The sequence below is a fragment of the Mastacembelus armatus genome, chromosome 4, assembly GCF_900324485.2.
Source record: "Mastacembelus armatus chromosome 4, fMasArm1.2, whole genome shotgun sequence".
Taxonomy (NCBI): Eukaryota; Metazoa; Chordata; class Actinopteri; order Synbranchiformes; family Mastacembelidae; genus Mastacembelus; species Mastacembelus armatus.
This window is the reverse complement of record NC_046636.1, coordinates 8,543,226-8,565,841: the sequence shown is the minus strand read 5'-3', so window position 1 is coordinate 8,565,841 and position 22,616 is coordinate 8,543,226. Positions and strand designations below refer to the sequence as shown.

General features: G+C 39.8%; 1 protein-coding gene across 5 annotated transcripts in view; it reads right to left on the bottom strand.

The window, feature by feature from the left end:
• The window catches only part of kdm4b (lysine (K)-specific demethylase 4B), a 38,796-nt gene extending 16,484 nt beyond the window's left edge, over positions 1-22,312 (bottom strand). For 4 of the 5 annotated variants that reach the window (XR_003296562.1, XM_026322972.1, XM_026322975.1 and 1 more), the window contains exons 1-8: positions 22,159-22,312; positions 19,193-19,603; positions 18,651-18,826; positions 16,980-17,094; positions 16,330-16,523; positions 10,576-10,625; positions 6,395-6,498; positions 4,587-4,724 (exon numbers count right to left, since the gene is read on the bottom strand). Coding sequence is in view for 4 of the 5 variants with exons in the window: in XM_026322972.1 (XP_026178757.1) it covers positions 4,587-4,724; positions 6,395-6,498; positions 10,576-10,625; positions 16,330-16,523; positions 16,980-17,094; positions 18,651-18,826; positions 19,193-19,576 (1,161 nt within the window). In the remaining variant the exon portion in view is untranslated. Of the gene's footprint in view, positions 1-4,586; positions 4,725-6,394; positions 6,499-10,575; positions 10,626-16,329; positions 16,524-16,979; positions 17,095-18,650; positions 18,827-19,192; positions 19,604-21,979; positions 22,067-22,158 lie in introns of those variants that run through there. The other variant, XM_026322973.1, reaches the window with a different exon arrangement.
• Between the last annotated feature and the right edge of the window lie 304 nt (positions 22,313-22,616).

Sequence of the window (22,616 nt, the reverse complement as noted above, 5' to 3'; positions counted from 1 at the left end):
CACAGCAACTCTCCCTACCCAGCAAAACAATATCCAGCCTACATCCCATCTAGACACCACTTGACAGACAGAAACATTACAATAAGGTTTCATATGAAGGGTGTTGGAGCGGGAAGTGGGAGGGCAGAGGGAGGCAAGTGAGCACGGGTACAGATGATTGTTATCATCATGAAACCTTTAGTGGAAACTGTATCATGTCAAGGAACTACAAACACAGAAGAGCACCAGATAAATACTGTTCTAACACTGACTATACCTGGCAAAATGTGCTGTTTTTCCATTTATAAAAGGAAACAAAGGCCCATTTTATTTTTATGAAACTGTTAAGAGGTTATGGAGATTGTTGCCATCCTCAAGGGCCAGGGTGAGTTACACTTTATTATCATATAAAAACTTAATTAGAGGAGGGACACTCATTTGGAGACGCACAAGATCTGGGAAAACACAAACTCACCCTGAGGCAGGCAGTCAATGAGCCCTGAAGTATACTTGGGCTCCTAATGAAGCTAAATTGTCGAAGCCATAGAAAGCCTAGAGCTTGGGTTCTCTGTATGGATCAGTGGACTCGCTGAATGCATGCATAGTGAAGCACTAAAAACAAAACCAGGCTCAAGTCTGACCTATCTGACCTGCACAGTAGCTGGAAATCGGTGATAACTCCAATTTCTCTACACAGTGTTTTAATCACACTTGCTGAGAACAGAAATAACATGTAAGTAAATCCAATGATTGGGGAATGATTAGAGGGGTTTTTAAAACTGTTAAGAAGCACAATGCAGAACATAACACACAGCATGGCTGTTTAGCAGCTGCTCATGCTGCTAAAACCTACTGTGAAATTGGACAAAACCTTTTCTAAAGTACTGCTTACGTGTCAGTGCAACAATTATTTCACGTTTTTTTCTCGTTGATTCAGCTTGTAAAACATAACTGCTCTCATTTTTCTCACCCTTCCACTTATTTTTTTTTTGTTATCTCCTCATATAGAACCCCATTCACCAAACAGCTGCTTAATATGCTGAAAACCAAAAGGGAGAATTTTAAAAAGTAATCAACATATGGTTTTCACTGCTACAGAGCTGACTGTGTGTATAAACAGTGTATACAGCAGTGTATTGCTGCACCTGCCAAGGTGATCTTGAGTTTTCTGTTGTAAAGGCATGTAAAGATGAACCAGTACCTACTAATCTCAATGCACACTGCACAGCTACAGTCTCTGGTCTGCTCTCTCCTTTGTTGCTGCATTCTTATAGCAGTGACTAGTACACTCACTGGACTAGATATTACAGAGCCTTGCCTTGACACTCAAGTGATTTGATGCATACATCTTTCAGATCAGCTCAGTGATCAACTACATAAATTGTAAAAAAATGAATGAATAAATCAATAAATAAGAAAATTAAAGAAGTAAAAATTGTTGATTGGTTCTAAATAAACTCACATTTCCTAATCTTTCTCCAACATCAAGACATCTCTGTGAAATCTCTGTGCCTATGCTATTGTGTAACCTTAAGCAGGTAAGAAGCAGGTTCATTCTGAATCAAAACTGTGGTTTAGAAAATGCACACTTAAAATGATTGATGATAATGACACCAAATGTACATAAGCAATTTTGGAAACTCTCAGACAAATATTGAGATTGATTTTGTTTCTGAGATTTTTCTTGTCAACATAGCTCGTCATTGTGTCAGTGTTTGCTACAAGACAATCATCCTCTCTTATCTGTTTAATAGTGCAGTAAGCCTGCACTAAAATAATGCATTTTGTTATCATGGACATAGGCTACACAAAGTCTAACAAAAATTCCCTCTGTCCTAATCTGTCTGCACTGGCTAAAACAAGACAGGTCTGCACACAAATGTAAAGAGGAAGATGTAGTGAGTCATCGGCAATTTACTTTGAAAATGAAAAAGTGAAGTGATTTAGTCTGGGAACTGGGAAGATGATTTCTGCTCCTCTCTCAGACAGAAAAATCGCCATGCAAGCCTCAGGGAACGGCAGCAAAGGGTGACGGCGCACCAAACGAATGGAGAACCCAAACCCAGAAAACAGAAACTCTTAGCATTCAGCAACATAATGGTGTGGCAGACATAAGCATTCTCAGAAATCATCTGTTAGATCCCGTTTTTACCATCTTAAGTGCTTTACTGGGCTCAGCGCTGAGCTGTTTTCTACCAAACCTTCCAAAAATACATGTTTAGAACGTAAATCAGTGTGTCTGGTAGTGCAGTGGCTTTGGGTACGTTGTATTTTTAATTTGGTTTGAGCTGATCTGTACAACAATCACTTAGAGTCAAACAGCTATGTCTGTTTGAAGTAATCTAGGTGAGATGTTGAACCTCTGAATTACTATAAATAGAAAATTAAATGGCTAATATCCAATGCATAGTCAGGAAGGTTTATGAGAAGGTTAATTAAGAGTGCAATTTCTGAATTAATATAAGTGCCTGCACACACAGCACACAAGGACTGCTGACAGCAGGCCTGCTTTGACCGCAGGTGTGTGTTTACTTTGTAAGTCAGACAGATGGGTCAGCAGTTGAGGAGGTTGTATTTAAGAAGGCTGAGATATGAAGCAGGGCCAGGCTCACTCTCTTTCTCTCTGTCGTATGCTGGCAGACCCCAAACGGTGACAAATTCAATACACAGCCCCATCTTTCACTGTCCTGTTTGGTGCTGACAAAATAGGGCTCGATAGGAGGAGGGCGGGAGAGGGAAGAGAGAGAAAGTCAAACAAGTTAACAGATGAATGCTTGAGCCAAAGACAGAAAGAAGGATGGGGGCGCCAAGCTATAGCTAGTATGTGGACTTGAAATGAGTTCAGTACTTATGGGCTTAGTTGTACTGTATCTAAAAACCTGATGTTCAAGGCTTTGGAAACAGGTTATCCTATTCTAGTTTTCAAGTATGACAAATGTTTGGGGGGGGGGGGGGGGGGGGGGAACTACTGGAACTGAGTATATTGAGACTTTATACACCATGTCATCACTGTTCACTATTGACAGCGAGACCCAGGGAGCCCAAAAACCCCATACTTAGCTCTACTGTTGAGTTGCTACATTCTGCTAAGGAGCCCATACATAAGGGCCAGAGTGAGACAAACAATTATTTTATTAGCACTGAAGGCATGGTTACTACTTAAAAAGACATTTCATTTGTTAATCTGGATGACTAGAAATAAGAAAGCCAGGGGGAATTCTTACAGGTCAGGTGCCATTTTGCTAGCTGTGCTCAGTGGGGCATTCAGCCTACCTTCTTATTCAGGATTATTCATGGTAAGGAAGCATGAAGGGGCACAGACTTTTCCTGAAGGACATAAAGTACAAGTGCCGCTGGGACTTCATTTTAAGCAGCACTGGATACAGGACAGTCTTTATAACCACTATGCTACAACAGCAACCCAAGTGAGAGAAACTAAAAGAAAGAAAGGGAAAGATGGACTGACACACTGGTCGAGCTGTTCTTTCTCACATTCCTCTGATTCTCTGTATAAGGTACCGTGTTGTCGATTTGTCGACTCAGATTAGCAGTGCAGAGTGGACCACTCTTCTTTATCAAACTGTGTAGCAGAGATGCTCCCTTGAGCACTGGGTTGGGTGGAGGGAAGATTGCTTGAGCCTGCACTACTGGTTCTTAAATTACAAGTGGCCACATGGGTAAAGTAGGAAGGCCGAAAATGAGAAAGAGAGAAGGGAGGGAGATGTACTTCTAAAAACTGGCACCTCATAAATCTGACATGCAGCCAAATAGAGAGAAATCAGAGAAAAGGGGCGCACTCACATGAACATTCACACACAAAAGGAAAGGAGGAGGACTGAACAAGAAAATGAAGTGAAATATAGAAAAGAGACAAAGGGGGAGGTTCTTCCAGAGGACTTTGTAGTTGGGCTCCCATCCACAAGCAACCCATGCCCTGTCAATTTCATGCTCAGCAGCCCACAGGCAAAAAGGCAGTTTGCGTCAATGCAACGATGCGAGGGTACGGTTAGTGTTGGTAACAGATGGTGTGCGCCAGAGAACCAGACGTTGCTTTTATATTTCAATATGATCTATTACTTCATCCCTTCAGAGAAGCAAACAGCGGGAGGAGGAAGGCTGCAAAGTTGCTGCTGAATCACACGTCAAATCAAACCTCATGTGCCCTGCAGTGTATGTGTGTGTGTGATGATGATGATATTGGTGCAGTATTAGGGGAAGGTTTCTACATATTGTTTCAAATTAAAAGTTTCATACTTTGTGAAACTACTGTCGCTACTAACCACATCCAATAACTTTAGTATTCAGGATTTGGTCCCAATCCCAATTAGTTTGCCAATATCATGTCTAAACTGGTATACACAGCACCCACATTGCCTCAAGTAGGCACACATTAAATTTAGTAACACATCAAGTGCATCAGTAGATATCCACACTGACGTCAGGCAGTTTTCTCAATCACTACAAAGATTTTCAAGATCCAAAAATATGTTTCCCATCATTTCTGGGACTTTTCAGATGTACATCTCTGTCTTGCAAATTTGACTAGTTCTACTACTTCAGTACTGTCAGATTTTAAAAGGTTTTTCTGTTACACTGTCTTGTCTTACCAGTGTAGCCATCTTGCCGTAGTCCACCCAGCGCAAGGTGGCAAAGTTTGTGGACTCTGCGCAGTTGAAGCCATGGTTGAAACCGGCATGGTAGCCATACGGAAAGGTAATCATAAACTCTCCTTCATTTTGAGTTATCTGCACAGAAAAATAAATAAATCAAAGATTTGATTTGCTTAAAAAGACAAAAGAAAATTAAAAAAGAAAATAAAAATTTTAAAATCAGAAAATGGGTAAAATTGCCCTCCAAATTCCCACAAGCTTAATTTCAACTGAATCCTCAGAAAATTCATAAAGATAAGGAAAATCTCTGGTCTCATTGATGGTTCCACTGCATTCTGAAGTCCCCAGCACATTATCACTTGACTGATCAGACAATTTGTAACATCTTAGTGCAACTTAATTTTTTTGCTTTTTGCAACTTTTCACTTTTCCTCACCTTCCTATTTTATATCCGAGTGCTGAAATGATCAACTCTTTTGTTTTGTTTTTTTTTTGTTTTTTTTAGTATGTTTTCAGTGTACCCAATTATTCCTTCCACGTGCAACTCCCAATTTTCTGACTTTTAAAGAATTATCTGAGTTTACTCTAAATATAGATTCTCTTATTAGTCATGAATATCATGCCATCACAATTGCCATGGAGATTTTAAGGATAAAGTTCAACTCCTCAGAAACAACTTCTCAAAACTTTTCTGACTTGTGAGTAAAATTAATGCAGCCTAATATGACTGTTGCTTTGAGTGTTATTTTGATGTTTAAAATAAGTGAGGACAAAGTTAAGCACATTCTTTTTTTAATGCGTTGCCCCAAAACTTTAGCCCTATATATCGGGCTGTGGATCTTCTTTGTGAAGGCAATCAAGAGACACATCAAGCTAGATAAGGTGACAGGCATGAGGGGAGAATCAGCGATAGAGGCTGAGAGCAAGATATAAACTTCCTCAACTAAAGGCAGTGGTTCAGATATCAAAAATCCCTTTTTGCTCTTGCAAGAACTCAAGAAGACGGAAGGTTTTATTTTTATACATGAGTCGAGAGAGGTACTGTAGGTCTGTAACTAGTAACACATTCACTGTGATAATGACGTCCTGAGGGGGGAGTAAAAAGATAAACGGGGTGGGCGAAGAGAAACTCTCTGCTGACAGTGGAGAACTTTGTATGCCTGATCTGTGCCAGTCTTTTTTTTTTTTTTATTACCCCAATCCTCCATTAATTTTTTCCCTATATGAGGATTTATATTACCTGCTCAATAGAATACAAACAGAAAGGTTTAAAAAAAAGCCAATTAATTTCTTAAGACAGACACATGAGAGCATCATTACTCATAAGATATCGCTAGTACAGTCCATAGCAGTGTGAGGTTTGCATCAAAGTCGAGCCACTAACGTCTCTTACACTGTCATTAATCATTCAAATCAAGCCCACTTGTTATCTGAGAATAGGGCGTATGGAACATGGAACTTTAATTCCTTTTTTTCAAACATTGTACATTTCAAGCTTTTCTATTATCATAATATAATTACACTTATTAATGTTGTCTCTGTGTGTGCATGGGAATATGGGGAGTATTGGAAATCACTTGAACATTGGCACACATGCGGTAGTTTTTAATAACGTTGCCAGGGGACAATGAAAATCTATCTTCCTTCATTTAAGTGTTAAGCTAGACATTTTAGTTGAGAGTGTGGGAAGAAGATCGATAATATAGAGGATATCCCATAGTGAGACCAAAATGAATGTTATTTTCTCATGGGGAATGAATAACATATTATTTTGTGTCATACAGCACAGGCTAGCTGTCACTCACCCTGTCAAAAGGAATTCCATATTTCTTTAGAATGGATGGAGATATTAGTGTCATCTTGTGGCGAAGGAAAGCATCACAGCCTTGGGAACTGCCAGGGAAGAAGCCTGCAGAGGGGGACAGTGAACACATAGCATCAAAGCAGGAGCCAGGGGGTAAGGATTGGGGTTCCTTCAAAAGTCTTAGCCATCCTCTCTCATGGACAGACTTTTTAACCTATTACATTAACCTTGTGTAAACATGTTTTAATTTGCCTTATCCTAAAACCAAACAGAGCCAATCAGAATGTTTTATCATCATGACAGAAGAGGTAAGGGGTCACTGGGGATAATACCTAATGGCGATGGAACAAAGCAGCAGAGCGAACAACATAACATGCTTTGACTGAAGTACAACACTGGCTACTACAGCTTGTGGTACCTGTACTCTGATGTAGTGGAATGCTAATGCTGCTACTTGTTAACTGAGCCCAAGGACTGATAAATTGGACTATGTATCATTAAAAAAACAAAACAAAAACAACATACATGATTGTGTAGGCAAACATTTATTCTATTGACACCTGTACAGGACAGTTTTCCTCTACAAATAGTTTACATGTTGTAATGCATAACCTCATTGCCATCAAATGTTTATGAAACAAATAACTTGCTTCAAATTCATAATTTCCTGGTCTCACAATCCCCTGATGTTATGATACCCAGCGCTGTACTCGCTGGCTGTCAGATGGCACAAGTGAACGTGAAAGGAAAACTTCTAATGACATGGCAGCTGAACAGAGAATAAATAGGTTGTGGAAATGAAGCGATTTTATACTGCTGGCATGATCACTTACTGCTGCATGGTGATTAATGATTTTCATTCCACTTATTTTGTTGTCAAAAGCTGTAAAGCTGAAATGCTCTACATCAGAACTAATTTTAATTAAGACCTGAATATCTGTGTGAAAATGAGCTTAAAACGAAAAAAAAAGAAGAAGAAGAAAAACCAGATTATGTTACACATAATGGAGAAAAAATAGTCACTTTTAAATCTTGCTTATAAATCTGTTTTCACATGTGTGTTGGAGTCAAAATACAGGTGATTCATTTTGATTAGTTTCTAATGTAAGATATTACAAAAGTGTTTATTGATGCTGCCTTAAGAGAGCTTTTTGGCAGTTTTAGAACAAGGTTTAGTTGGCAAGTAAGTATTTGAAGACTGCCAAATAAGTGCAGCCACATAAACGGGTTGTACCAGCAGAAATGTGGCTGCGTTTATTATATTACTGGTAATTCCTCAACATGGAAAAGGAAATCTGGTTACACTGACATGGACATAAATTCATTTACTGCCCTAAAGTATAGGATAATTGCATTACAGCACCACATGTAAATGCACTGTTTGTGTGCCTCCAGGTTGGATTACAAGGGAAATCTGATGGATCATATTATTGCAAAAAGGAAGACTACAGTGCAAAACTGATGCTGGGTGCAGTCATCTCCAAAAATCTTTATCCCATTCAGTGCAATCAAAGAGAAAACCTTTGAACAATGCTTTGCAATGGAAAACAATTCTGTATTAGAAATTGTGCTAATAATAGTGAGAAGCAACAGCACTAAAAAGACTAAAAGACAGAGGCAACCAATTGTCTATACCATGGTCTCATTTGTTTACTGAGATAATTAATCCAAAAACAATATAATGAAGTCTAAAACTGCTAAAACTGCTGTGTTTTAATTGCTGATGGTTCTGTCCCTAAGGTTGCTAATAAAAAATTCTGCAGTCACAGTACTTCACCAGACTGCTCAAATTGTGTATTGTGTATGTGTGACTGCAACTACTATTAAGTTTCATAAGCAAAACCACACTTACACAACTGCCTACAACTAGCAATGTTGCCTTTTGTGCTACTCCACATCCTTAAAACCACAGACTGAGTTGGGATCGTAACATAGGCTAACCCTCTGACATCTCGGGTTTTCAAAGCCCCAGCTCTCTCACTAAAACAAAGGTTCACTTTTGCTCTTAGAGACAGTGAGGCTCAGGCGGCTTCTGCATAATCAAAAGCAAGGATTTCTCCTCCATCACTCTCTCTCCCACTGTTTACTGTCTGTACCCACTAGTGCATCAAAGGGGGGTCCATCCAAGCCTCCACCAAGTTAAACTTTAATGTGGCTGACAGTATAATTGGCACCCACTTCATCTTTCATTTTCACTGCATTGTTTCAGCCTCTGTTCCACCCTACAAAGCATAAGAGGGAGCGAGGGCCTCTATTCTCTCATCGCCTGCCTGCTTGTTGGAGCTGATAAAGGTGAATAATGTGTCGACAGAGCCCGGGTATTAATCCCCATTAAAATGCAGCTGGCTCTCTGAGCTCTCCGCGGGGTAATATTAACTTAAAGGCTTCATTCAGTCCTTTTGAGTTTGAAAATTAAGTTCCTCCCTCCAACCCCGCATCTTCCCCTCCCTTCCCTGCACCCAAAAAGTCTAAAGCCATGACTGAAATAACGTGGAGATGAGGAGTGATAAGTGCAACAGCCGTCGCTGTGTCAAACGTTCAGAGAGGAGTTTTCAAGTAACAAGACCATTGTCCCAGCCCCATTAGGCATTCCTACTACACTCATAACAGTCTTTTTAGGACCTCGTAAACAGTTGGCTGCCTGTGCTGACGATGGATTTGATAGGTCAGTGGGTGCTTGTTAAATAACATTGGCACTGTTTTACTCCCACTGCCACCTGCTTAGATAAGATGAGAGGAAGGCTGCAGTCTGACTGTGACTGAAAGCTGAACGCTGACATGAAGGATGATAAGAAAAAGCCATCTGTATGTAAGATGGGATTTTGATAGCATTTTATCAAATCTATTATTCCAGTATTGAATTCACTTATCAAATCTGAAACCTTTTGAATCCCTTATCAAATCGCACTGAAAATCATCATGGGAATAACAAAAAACATGATATGAAGTAAATGCCACGTCTTACTGAAAAATCCATATGAAACTGAGTCACCATTAATATAGTTCAGGCCACAGTTTTTGACATTCAAAGTTAAATAAACTGAATTGTGCTGTTTTCCTTTGAAGAGATTGCCTGTCTGTCACATATTGAGTGTTACATATTCCAGGGGTTCCAGCTGTACAAAAGGTGGATTGCAGATGACAAGGGCTATGTATTGATATTGATTTGCTCTCAGCTCCAGAAAACAAGGACAACCTGCGTGTCTACTTTATGTAGTTTGGACTGGCAGACTCTCCCTTCTCATCCCCACATATTCTACTTTGCTCTGAGCTGTGATACAAAAAAGTAATCCTCATTGATCAAAACAGGGGCTAGGAGGAGAACAGGAATAGCAAAAAGGAAAAGGAAAGATACAAGGAGACATCTTGTAACATAGAGAGAGGTGGGTGACACAACACTACAAGCAGAACAGCTGCAATATCACATGCAAAACCCACTTATTTGAGTCTGACAAGATTTTCAGAGTTTGAGACAAAAAGCCTCGAGTCAGAGACAACCCTGGCTGCAACACTCAGCAAAGCCATACCATAATGTCAGAGAAATTAGAGCTGTAGTTAGATTCTCATCAAAACAGATTCCTGTGCGTATTTACCTTCAGCATCAAAATTATACTATGCTCAGCCACAGCCAAGCTTTTGTTCCTTGACACAGATGTAGAGTTCAGAGCCTTTCCTACCAAATTCAGCATATATAGTCCTCCTGATCTTTTCATTACAAATGACTGCACATGCTAAGTGCCTCAAGATGCTCTTCCTCATCATTTTAGCACAAAAAGGTGCTTTTGTATCTGGTGCAAAAAGTAAGATATCAAAGTTTCTCACCCAATGAATGCATGCGAAACATTTTCAAAGCACTACCCTCAGTATCTACCACTGTTTACTGTGATGACCAATGTGTCAGCTGAACAAGAAACTACAGAAAGGTTTTTTTTAATTTTTTTTATTTTGAGTGGTAAAGGGGTCTTAACAGTGTTTTGTATGCTCTGCTTAAAAGGTATGAGGCAGGGCGCTGGGGAGAGCTGCTAGGGAGAACCAATAAATGTGCTTAGACTGTACTTGCGTTACATTCCGTGCATGTCGCATGCATATGATTTCAAGTGAAGCACTTGCTCCTTCATTTAATGTACAGCGCTGACAGAAAACAAGACATGGTAAATGCTCAAACCTTCATGAGAAACTCACCTTGTGCCAGCCTCTCCAGCCTCTTGCCATGCTCAGGTGGGACTGAGTACCTGCAGGCAGATTAGGAAAAAGGTAGGATAGGTTTAGTGAAAAGTTAGTCGATTATTACAAGCTTCTTACCAGTAGGACAAGCTCTGGCACTCCTTATTCCCTAACTTCTTTAGTACCATTTTCTAAATCTTTCTCAATTTTTGTTTTTTTTTTTTTTAATCTTTCAGCTGCTCCTGGTAGGGGTCGCCACACAGCGGATCCACATGATTGATTTGGCACATGTTTTTACGCCGGATGCCCTCCCTGACGCATTTCACTCTAAAATATTCTTGTCAAATAAATAAATATTACTGAATTTTAATGTAATTTCACACTGCTGCTGGCTGGCTAGATCTGTACATTTCTATACATGCTATTCCAAAAAAAAAAAAAAAAAAAAAAAAAAAAGGAGTGCAAAAATCACTACAGTGATCAGGTTAGCATGAATAACTTCAGGGGACATATCTCAGCACTTCAGATGTATAAGCTGACACTACAGCAGTCATCTACATGCTTAAAACAACTTTAATTTGAAGGAGAGATGAAGGGCACACAGGAAGAATAGTGGATGAGCTAAAATGACCTGTGAAGGGCAGAACTAGGAGAAATGACTGTTTTGGGAGTGCTGGGTTATTTCACAGCTCTCAGCACTTACCATTTTAGGAAATAAAGTTACCCGTGACATACACCTCATTACTCCTTCCTCTCCTCTTTTACACATGCACACACATATTGAGCAAACCAATCACTGTTTTTGTCCATTAATTTGAAAACATGCTAGTGTTTTATTAATCTGTTAAACTGTTCTGATGCACTTGATTTTTTTTTTTTTTTTGATTTTTTTTAACGGATGTACCTGTGCAGTTGTCTTAGAATATGAAATGTTTTTCCTCCTTCAACTTTGCTATCATTTTATTATCTTACAAATAGATCAGCCTTGTGGCCACAGTTCTATGTTGCTCCAAAGGCAGAGCAAGGTAATAACATTACCTAGAAGTCAAAGTGTCTATACTGTTATAACATGAAGTAAGCACTGTAAAGTATGTGTCATTACACACAAATGTCAGATGCTACATTTAGAAAGCGAGTTTATTTGTATTTGACAGAATGGGAGGGAGCCCAAGCATAGCTCAAATCTAATCTGTTCTTTTGTGAAGTTATTACAACACGTTTTATTACTGCAATTATTTCCTCTGGTTTCCTTAAGCCTCCAGAGACCTCAAGCAATACACGTCTTCTTTTCTTCTCAACCCTCAACAACCACACGGATGATCGAAACGAAGGGAGAAACGGAAGGAAAAGAGGAGAAACAATGAAAAAGAGAAAGCGAGTGGGAATGACACTTGAGGAGGAGAAGAAAGGGAATTAGCATGAGCACAAGACAGACAGAGAGAGAGGGAGAGAAAAAAATATTACACAAAGAAAGTAAAAGACAAAGTCAATTTCATTCAGAGGAGCTAAGATGCGGTGCCACACTGCCACCTGTAGACGAAAGCTCAGAACCTTAGAGGTGTGCCACCTCCTCTTAATGTTTTCCTATTACAGCCTGAATTCATACAACTATCCAACAGCAGAGACCCGTGACCAAAGTCCTTCATGCCACTAAACAGCAAGTGACACTTGGTAAGGAATACGTGTATTTGAATTCAAGCTATTATTAGAATTTTAACCGGTCTATTTTAGTTAGAAATGACGGTGTTAACTACCCTGCATGTGTTTGCTGTGGTGTAAGACTCTCTCTTTGTGTGAACATCTTAATGTGGGCACTTTACACCTGAAGATAACTGCTAATGAGTAGGGACATAAAATGAAAGAGGTTATATGATTAGAGTTGTAATTCATCCAGTGGCTACAAGATAACTGACAACAACTGTATGACCACTGGTGGTTCACTTTATTTTTCCAAAATAACTAAAAGCTTTAACCTGACCTTGGGTTTTGATTTTCCATTGCAAACTTCTCACTGTAATTGCCAGAGGGCCATTATGACAAGATACATACAGCTCTCTGGCTTCGGTCTCCACATGTGTGACTGTTCTTTATTTACACTTTGATAATGTACATAAGCGCCCTGTCTATAACACCCCCACACACACACCATTTAAACTGTCCTGAATCATTGCTTCTCAGCTCAACATTTCTGCTTCTGTGTTATATAAGCATTTGTCACAAAGCTTTTATTGTGTGTATAATGTGCACTGAGAGCACATGTTTGCATTAGTAGCATATACCACTTTTATGGCTATGCAGCACAAAACGCATTTTACAGTGCAAACAGACTTAAGTCCCAGTGCAATCATCATTGTGATGTTAGGTCTAAAGTTATACTGGAACTCAGCCACATGAGGGAGATAAAACAAAGTGGGTGTTAAGTAATGTGTGTTATAGTGTTTGTGCTTAGCTAGGCTAAATCTGTCATGGATATACCTCTGGATGAAATTGATATTGATCTTCTCGTCTAACTCTCAGTAAGACAGCAAGTGTGTACATTTCCTAAAATGTCCAAGTATTTTGTCCTTGGGAATCGCATTGCAGAGTTTTCTTTGCAAATGTGCACGTATTCCAGACGTGCCTGCGCCAGAGAACATCCCTCAGATTATCCCTTCTATCCTAGCTTCGAACTAAACAAATCAGCCGATCAGTCTGTCTCCTCCTGTTCCCTTCTTCCTGAGGCCACAGTTGCTATGGCAGCAACACGTCTGTCACTCCGGCAGCAGAGAGAAAAACACAAATAAAACAACACACAGCAAATGATGGCTTGAACTTTTCCACCTCGCTGAGGAAGAGTATGATTTATGTATGGTGGGACAGTGTTCCTGGCAGGTGGAATTAAGCTGTCATGAGAGCACAGTGTGTTAGTGTGTTTTTACCACTTTTACCTGTTAAGTATATGTGCATACTGTTACGCTAAAATGTGACAAGTTTCTCCTGTTTAACATACGGTTTATTAGGGCCCCTTATATGCAAATCAATGAGGTCACATCTAACTTTACAAAAACCTTAAGTTCCATTTAAATCCTGGGTGCTTGTGTCTCCCAGATCACAGATGCATCATGGTTTGTTTAAATGCCTTGCTGATCAGACAACACACTGCAGTTCTTTGATGTAGTAGAACATTGCGAGATAAATGATGCCAAAGTTACTTAGGCTATTTAGAATATTATTTGAGCCAGTAAGAAAAAAAAAAAAAAAAAAAACTTCTGCTATTTCTGTGCCTTAACAAGTACTAGATCAAACAGACTTGAAATCTCTTCCTAGTTATCTACATGTCAGATGAGAATTTGTTCAACACCATTAGACTACAGAGGATATTGAAAAATAATAGATTTATCAATCCCCCCACCGATGCAGAGTTGCAGCCAGGCTATGCTTTACAATATCCATTTCGATTACCTTCTGTTAGTCTTTCACTACTTTCCCCTCACATGCTCTGGGCTAATCTTTCATCTGGCAGCAGACCTACGGGAGTGTGGCAGCGTAAAGGGATTGAATAAATAGAGAATGATGTACAAAGAAAAAAAAAAAAAAAAAAACAGAAATTGACCAACTGCTCCAACTGCTAAGGCTGAGGTCTTATACACAGACAACGGTGTATTTGTACTTGTATTACTCAGGTTGTGGGGAGATAAATCTGATTACACACAGTGCAACTCACCAAAATGTAAGTTGTTAAATTTTAGAGTGACTAATTGCTTTAAGGTTAGAGTAAGGGTTAGGGTTACTCAAATAGTGTTTATGGTTAGGTTAAGAAAATGAATTTAAGTCAGTGTAATGTCCCCTGAAATGATGGAAATGTTTTGTGTGTGTGTGTGTGTCTTGCAGTAGTAGTCGTTACGGTGGGGTCTGATTTTGATGGGAGCAGAGTTGCAGGGGGAATACAGTTAATTTCACAAATGGCTGCACTATGAGGAGTGGAAAAGAAAGAGAGAAGGCGCGTGTGTGTTTTAAGGGGGCATGCTCTGTCTAACAGAATGTAATTACCCCACCACACACACGTATAAAAGTGAAAATGATTCCATTTCAGGAAAAAAAAAAAATGAAGGCGGGAAGGCTTGGTAAACAGTAAGAGTCAGAGAGTGGGAGGAAGTGACAGAGAGAACAAAACCAAGTGACAGAATTAGAAAAACACAATGAGTGGCATCCACCAATTCATCTGGGAGTAAATCAGTCTTAAACAGCAGGGATGACATTAACTGCAGAATAAATGGAAGTGTAAAGAGGAAGAAATTAAGAAAGTTGGAAATACTTTGCTGTGTTGGCAAACTGCAGCCTCAGCACAGTAGTTAAAAAAACAAACAAAAAAAATATAGGTAGTGCAGACAAAGAACCCAATATGCAGTACAGTTCATTACTGTACATTCATATTGGCACAATCACAAGACTTGATTTGTGTTTCTTTTGCATTTGTAATAAGATATTATTTTCAAATGTGAAAACATCACCGATGGATGATTTCAATGAGTTCATATGACAGACAGAAGGAATTGGTATCACCACATGAAACACCTGTCCAGGAGGTGGACGAGAAAAGTGGAAGAGAAGGATGGGAAGCATAGGGTAACAAAAAAAGGTGAGGCAGCAAATGGATGAGGGAAGCCTGGAAACACAAACATAGGTGACAGTGGGTTGATTGTGCTTACCACCTGCAGTGTCAGGGATCAAAAACAACATTGAGCAAAAGAGAGCAAAACAGACACACAGACATGAGCAAGAGAGGATAAAGAGGAAAAAAAAAAAAGTGTATTTTTCCTTAAGTACCTGGGATCTCCAGGGGTGAGTGATGGAGAGACTAGAGGAAATGTGAAAAAGCAAACAAGCACGAGCAAAAAAAAAAAAGGAAAATGCTCAATTCACTGTAATTATATTTACTGTATAATACCCGCTATACTGTACATATGCCAGAGTCTGTTTTCAATACAGATGAATGCCAGATGCGAAGCCTGAAATGTACTCAGCCCTTTGACAATTATTTGCTTTATCCTCTAAAGAACTACACGATACTAGTGATGGTGGTTGCCTGGAGCAACCAGTTATAATGGTTGACAAATAAATTATCTTATCAAACTGTGTTGATTGATTAAATTCACGGACACATTATGTGCCAGTTAGTCTCCATATTGACTTTGGTTGGTACTGTTAAACACTATAGCTTTGTTGACATCGAAAGACATGTCAGCTGCTGCTTGCTGCACAGCTTCTGGGCTTTGCAATCACAAAACTGTAAGAAAGCCACAGCATCAATAAGCTTCCAACATATCCTCCACCCTGATTTGTGCCAGTTAAATGAAACCTTCAGTGGAGAATTACTTGTCCAGAGTTTAGGCACCATTGCCGACTGGGACAAAGGCCCATAAACTCTATAACTACCAGTTTGAAAAAACACAAAAATACTCAAAAACTGAAATGAACTTGGACATAGTCTATGTAAGAGCGTACAGAAAAGATGATTAAGAAAAGAAGCCATTGGGGGGGGGAATCAGTATTGGATCAGTCAATAATAATCACTCTTTCATTTCAATCAGTGATCAGCTACAGTCCTAATCAGAGCACAGCCCAGAAGTGGCTTTGGATGTCAGAAAAAAAATCCTCTGAGTTATCTATGGACAGTCATATGGTAGAATGGTTTTACTGCTGCTAACTAGGTGCACAGCACTAAAGCACCATGCACCAAACTACTGGTCATAACTGATTAAAAGCTTAAAACGACAAGTGACCGTGACTTACCAGGACTTAGACTGTCCAAAATGCAGGTAGTTAATGCTGTAGAGGTCCATGTCCTCAGTGTGCCAGGCAAATGTGGTCTTCCACATGCCAAAATACAGGTACGGCGTGTTGACACCCTCAATGACAATGCCACACTCCTGCTCCACCATATTAAGCAGCGTGTTCAGATGGCCAATGTTCCACTCTTTAATATCCTGGACAGAACAATATTCATTTTTAGAATTAGTGTCTCTGCACACTGTACATCGAGGCTACACCACTAGATGGTGGTGTAGTCAAACAAAAATGTACCTGATCTGATCATGGTTATAAAATTACACCATCTGGTGCAGAAACGGTTTTTTTTATAGTGGCAACAAGTCATAAAACACAATATTAGTTATAAAGTTATATTATATTAAGTTATAAAGTTATATTAAGGACATAATATCCACAATTATATGAATGTGTGTTTTAAGTTCATGGCAATTATAAAAAAAATGCAGTTTAAAGGTACACTGTCTTTGCAAAATGTTAAAATACTAACAAATGCAGTCAAATGCTAAAAGCAGAATACATGTTTTTAGCCTTCAAACCACTGACTCAGAATTAATCATCTTGGTTAAAGTATGTAGTACAATAAGCAAGGTCGGCAAATCAACCATAATCACCTCATCATAGATTGAGCCACTAACATCTGCACCATAGATGGGTGACACAAATGTCAGGTTTTTCCAGTATTTCCTCTCTAGGTCATCAAAGTCTTTGTGACGAGGGGTGCAGTACCTAAAAACAGGGAGAGTTATATTGTCAGAAGAGAGTAGGGAGATGGTCCTTCAACTTAAACTTCATGTTTGCAAAGATTCAGCATTATTCAGCTTTTCAGTCACAAGCTACTTTAGGTTTAGGGATGGGCATTTCAAGCTAAAATGCTATGTGATATTTTCTAGGTACCATTTCAAAAATGATTTAAAAAAGTGACACCCCCACCCCTGACCCATCCCACCCACAGATACACATTGCTCACCCAACACGCAGAGAATGATAGAGGCTGTTCACATGCACTGCCACCGCACAGCTCACATGCATTATCATATGGTTTATCCAGTCGTGTCGTGACTGTTTGACTGTTCGTGACTCCAGCTGAACAAATGTTACTAAACTTTGAAAAGCCTCCCTATGGAGTGAGCTAACAGAGGGTCCTTTGTGTGACCTTGGTTTGCTCTGCACATCGACCATAAAACATACTTCACAAAGGTGTCTGACTGTTGATCTGTTGACTACACCCTACTTTGTCTTAGATGCCTCACCTTCAAATGGCTGTGCATAGTTGCTCTGATATGGCAACCTAACCTGGCAGAGTTGGCACTAGTTGTTTCTGCTGTTTGTATTTAGTGTTGTATATACACTAACCTTATTATCATGTAATTGCCTGGAGCCAGCACAAGCAAGGGATATCTGTGGCTGTTTGCTTTTCAAGACAAACCCAAATATTTGATGACTATTTGAATATTTGAAAACCATCCTCCCTAATTAGATCAGTAAATAAACTATATACGTCCAGCCCTTGGCAAACCCTCAAAATTCAAATGGCTTTACTATCGTGTTCATTCAATTTCATTTAACAATTTTACACTTCCGCCCCCTAAACACTAGGGGGAAGAAGAGACACTTAAAAAAAGACCTTCAGCACAAGGCCTGATATGAAATTGTGTTATCCAACTTGGTCTTTTTCATGTGCTACTGTTTCTAACATTTATTCAGTGGATAACACTGACTGACAAAAATATTGTTTATCACCTGTTCATATTGTGCTATTTTTGCACACGTCAGGAGAAATCTCTTTAAGAAAATATCATCTTCAAATGATGAATTAGTGTAGTCAGTAAAAGCTCCTGCTTTGCAAATAATATGATTTGGTCAAAACTCAAGCAGGAAAACTTGTTGTTCTTACTGGAGGAGGGGGGGGGGGTTTGTACCTATGACACCCTTGCAGATGTAGACTTAACTCATTTACAGAAGTCAGACGTAAGGTAGAAGTTATAACTGTTTTTGATTGCCTTAAATAATAAGCATATATTTGATTTATTAAAAATTCCACATGGCGTGGTGGTTAGCGTGCACGACTCCTGGACCGCACAGCCTTTTGTGCCACCTGTCTTCCCTTGCTCTCCCTCCTATATTTTTGTCCTATATATTTAATAAAGACAAAATAGCTCAAAAAAACAAAAACAAAAAGCAACTATGAAGCCTAGTCAGTTCTAAACATGCAACTGACAGTGTGTGCAACAAAAGAGTAACCACTATTTTAAATGTAGCCCCTGGGCTAGGAATCAACTTACTTCTTGCTGTTGGCCAACTTGCGGTACTCGCCCACAGTCATGGACTTTTTCTGGATGTTGTACTGGGTGAACAGACCCGACTGACCAGTCACCACCTGCATGATGGGAGCTGGAATCACCATGTCCTCGATGGTGTCGTAGGATTTCCTCGGTTTCCAGCCTTTCGGGGGAATCACCTGGTGACAGGGCCAGATGGTTAGGCATTGCATGCAATAAGCCAACATTGATATTGAGCATTTTACAGTGATTTGTAAAAGTTTTACCTTCAACAAGCCATCTAGATCTTACTGTACTTTATTTTTGGCAGTGTATAACTCCCTAATCTCGCAGTACATGCAGTGTAATTCCAGTGTACAGATCAGAACATTTAAGACTCAAATAATACGAATGTTAATGTCTTAATTGTTTGACAGGACATTAATTTATAATAACATAAATGAACAGTAGCTTGTGATGGGATAGAAAATGCAAAAGTGGGACATTACTAGGACAATATGCAGAGTATGTACAGTTTACTGTGTGCGCACAAACATTGTGCTCACCTTTGCAAGCCCGGCACGGTGAGCACCTTGGTTCTCCATGTAGACAATATACTTGGCAAAGTCTTTAAACTCCTCCATGGTGGGCTGAAAGGTCATGATCTTGCAGCTGGGGTTCTTGGCGCTAACTGGTGGCGGTGGTGGTAGCACAGGGGCAGGGGGAAGCTCAGAACCTGAAACAGGTCCTGGGGCCATGTTTGGCTGTGGAGGCTGAGCTTGGTTGCGATATGATGCAGCATTGTGTTCTGAGGTCACCACTGGCTCTGGGGTTTCAGTTCCTGCTCGGTCCTGGCTTGCACTTGAGCCAAGACCAGAGGGTGAGGCTGGGGTTAGGTCTGGGGTTGGGTGAGGAGCTGGCACCGTGTTTAAGGGCTTGTCGGTAGCCATTTGGTCGTTTAATAGTTGCAGGTAAACCTGGAGGAAAGAGCATGGGTAATGAGCGCATATTTCTGAATATTTTGGCCTTTTTCAAATAGCCTCAAGGTGTATAAAACATACAAGTGCTTGGAAAGTTTGGCAATCTTTGTAAAGTTTAGCCAAACATTATAGCAGCCCTGAGGCTTGTGTATGAACAAACACTAATTACAACAAACTCCTCCAATAGCTCCTAGGCCACCTGAAAATACTACCTTGAGAGCACAAACTTTTAGCAACCAACCATTTATTAATATTAAATGAATTAGGAACTATGTTGATAATCATTTGGGTGATTTTTTACAGTAAAACACTACCCAGTCTGATTGCAGCATGTTGAGGATAGTTGGTCTGACAAATCAATAAAAAGGCACACTGGACCACAGGAATTGGTGACAGGCATTTCACTACATTTTGAAGATTGATAACTGACAAATAACAAATACTCAAGTATCACTGCATTGCACAGGTGCAGACTTCATTTAGACTAGTAAAATGCAGGCAAAGTTCCTGAAGAAGTTTTTAATTTATAGCAAACATTACTAAAATGAGGTATGTGCCATAAAGCATGTGTCCAGAAAGGAAATCATTCTTATGACAGAACAATGAGAAAGGGTGTTGGTATTTTAGATTCTAATAAATACTGGTGAGGTGAAATGTAAATTTGGATCATAAAACTTGAAAACTGTAGTCATAGGGGACAGAGTGGGTGGAATTGGGGGGGGGGCTCAAAGAAGAAAATTTATTTTGTGTTGCATTTTTAAATTTCTAATTAATTAATGTCATAATGAAATTTACCCTGGCTGAATGGAGTGGTTGAGAGGCCACTGCCATTTTGCATGAAGAATAATGGATATTCTCTGAAGCCCCTATCACCCTTTAAAAAGGTGCAAAATGGTTTAGTCCACACCTGCACCCGGTCGATTCAACAGAATTATGTAGCCCGATCGGACAGCCAGAGTAGCATGCGCTTGCATGAAAAGTCGTGTATTTCTCCAAGAAAATAAACAGGGAAATAAAAAAAAAGAAAGAAAGAAAGGAGAGGCAGAGAAAATTAAGGGAGGGGAAGCAGCTGCTTACTCATTTCTTTTAGAAGAGAGGTGAGCAGCATAACTGAACTGACACAGTTTGAGCTAATATTAGCAGCAGTCGTTTCAGACTGAAGGCAGCAAATTAGCGCTTTATTTTCACAATATAGATGAATTACTATCATAAATTCATCAGCATCAAAGTTATAACCGCCAGTCATTTGAAAGTGAGATGTCGCTGACCTCGAAGTAAAAACACTTCAGCTTTGTATCGATATTTTAGCCTTTTCCCAGTGACTGATCGTGACATATTTAGTAATACTAAATGTCTCATACCATGGGAAAAATATGAGTGGGAGATACTGATCAAGTGAGCATAGGGGCCCACCCAGAGGGTTTATACATAGGGCCCATAATTTCGTGATACGCCCCTGAACTGAACACTCAACTCAGATATGTGACGCTTCTTCACTTACTCAAGGGTTTGTTGTCAATACCAACAGCTTGCTTGTCCTCTACCTCTATCCGGAAATGTTTAGTGTGCCACTGCCGTAACATTTATACGCAACGTACCGTGTAGCTCGTATGCAGCTTCCCATTCGTAACTTTACCCAAAGCTTTCTCTGTACTTGAAATTCCTGCTACGAGCCTAATGCAAATTATAATGCAACAAGTCGTTTGAATCAAGCACAAACAGCCTGTAGAGCAGGAAACCCCAGTTTAACATGTCAAAGTCTGGTTTGGAACAGCTCGATAAAAAGGGTGAGAGCAAGGTATGTTGGCGGAAATAGTTAAATAAATCACATTTCCATGCAATACTAAAAAACACGTCTCCCAAACTCACAATTAAAAAACAACAATTTAGGATTCATTTAACTGCTACTCTTTCAAGATTTTGCAATGTTATAACTTTTATTCATAGTCAGAGAACTATTTTTTTTAACCGGGACTGACCCTTTCAGTCAGAAGGACACATGACCCCCGGATGTCTAACCACAACAAAAAGGGGCCTACACAGACCCTTTAACTCACGCTGGGCCTGAAACTCAATGCTGCATCAAGCGGCCTCTTGATAAGTACCGACATATTAACACCAATAACCTAAGTGTGCTACCCAGATAAGGGCACTCGTATCGCTGCCTGTAAACCGAAGTGGCTCGATGCCAGAGCAGCTGTAACGACGACAATGCTGCACAACTAACATCAATTGCTGTTAGCATTTGACTGACAGCGAACAAAAAACCCTATCTGACGCGCTTCAGAAAGCGGAATTCATATAAACGTGCAACGCAAACGACAAACTGTAGCCAAATGTAACCACCATGTCGTTGCAGAGCTGACGTTTTACCTCAGCCTGTCCTATCGTTCACCAGTCCGCAGCTAACGCTCGCTGGCTCCGAGCTAGCTACTTCCATATCTGCATTTAGAAAAAACAAAACACCGCGACGACAGACACCGCACATCACGATGAATCGAGAATAAGGTGTTTGCGTTTGGATCAAACGGGTACCATTTGGGAAGTATTACCTCCTGCAGTAAATCACAGTCCTCTCCCTGTAATGCACAAACGATTTGGTTTCGTTCTTTTTAAAGAAAAATTCCCTGGATCGGTTTTCTTCCAGCATTAGCTAGCTGAGGCTACACGATGTCCCGCCCACCTCAGAATCTGCGTCTTGTGATTGGTTAACTGACGCAATTTATAGACTCCTTGCCATAAAGACGACGATGCGGTTGGTTAATCGTTATAGACAAACAATTCAACCAATGAAAATAGACTGTTGCTTCTACTCCTGTCCTTGCTTGTATTTATCTGATGCTGACGCCCCACACGTACACACTACCGGATTTGACAGAGGGGTTCATGATCCCGCTGCCCCAAGCTAATAAAAGACTGAGCAAAACAATACGTTTTAAAAGTATTCTCATATCACATGAACCTTATCCCATATTGAAGTCCATTATACACTTTTTCTAAGCTTTGTTGG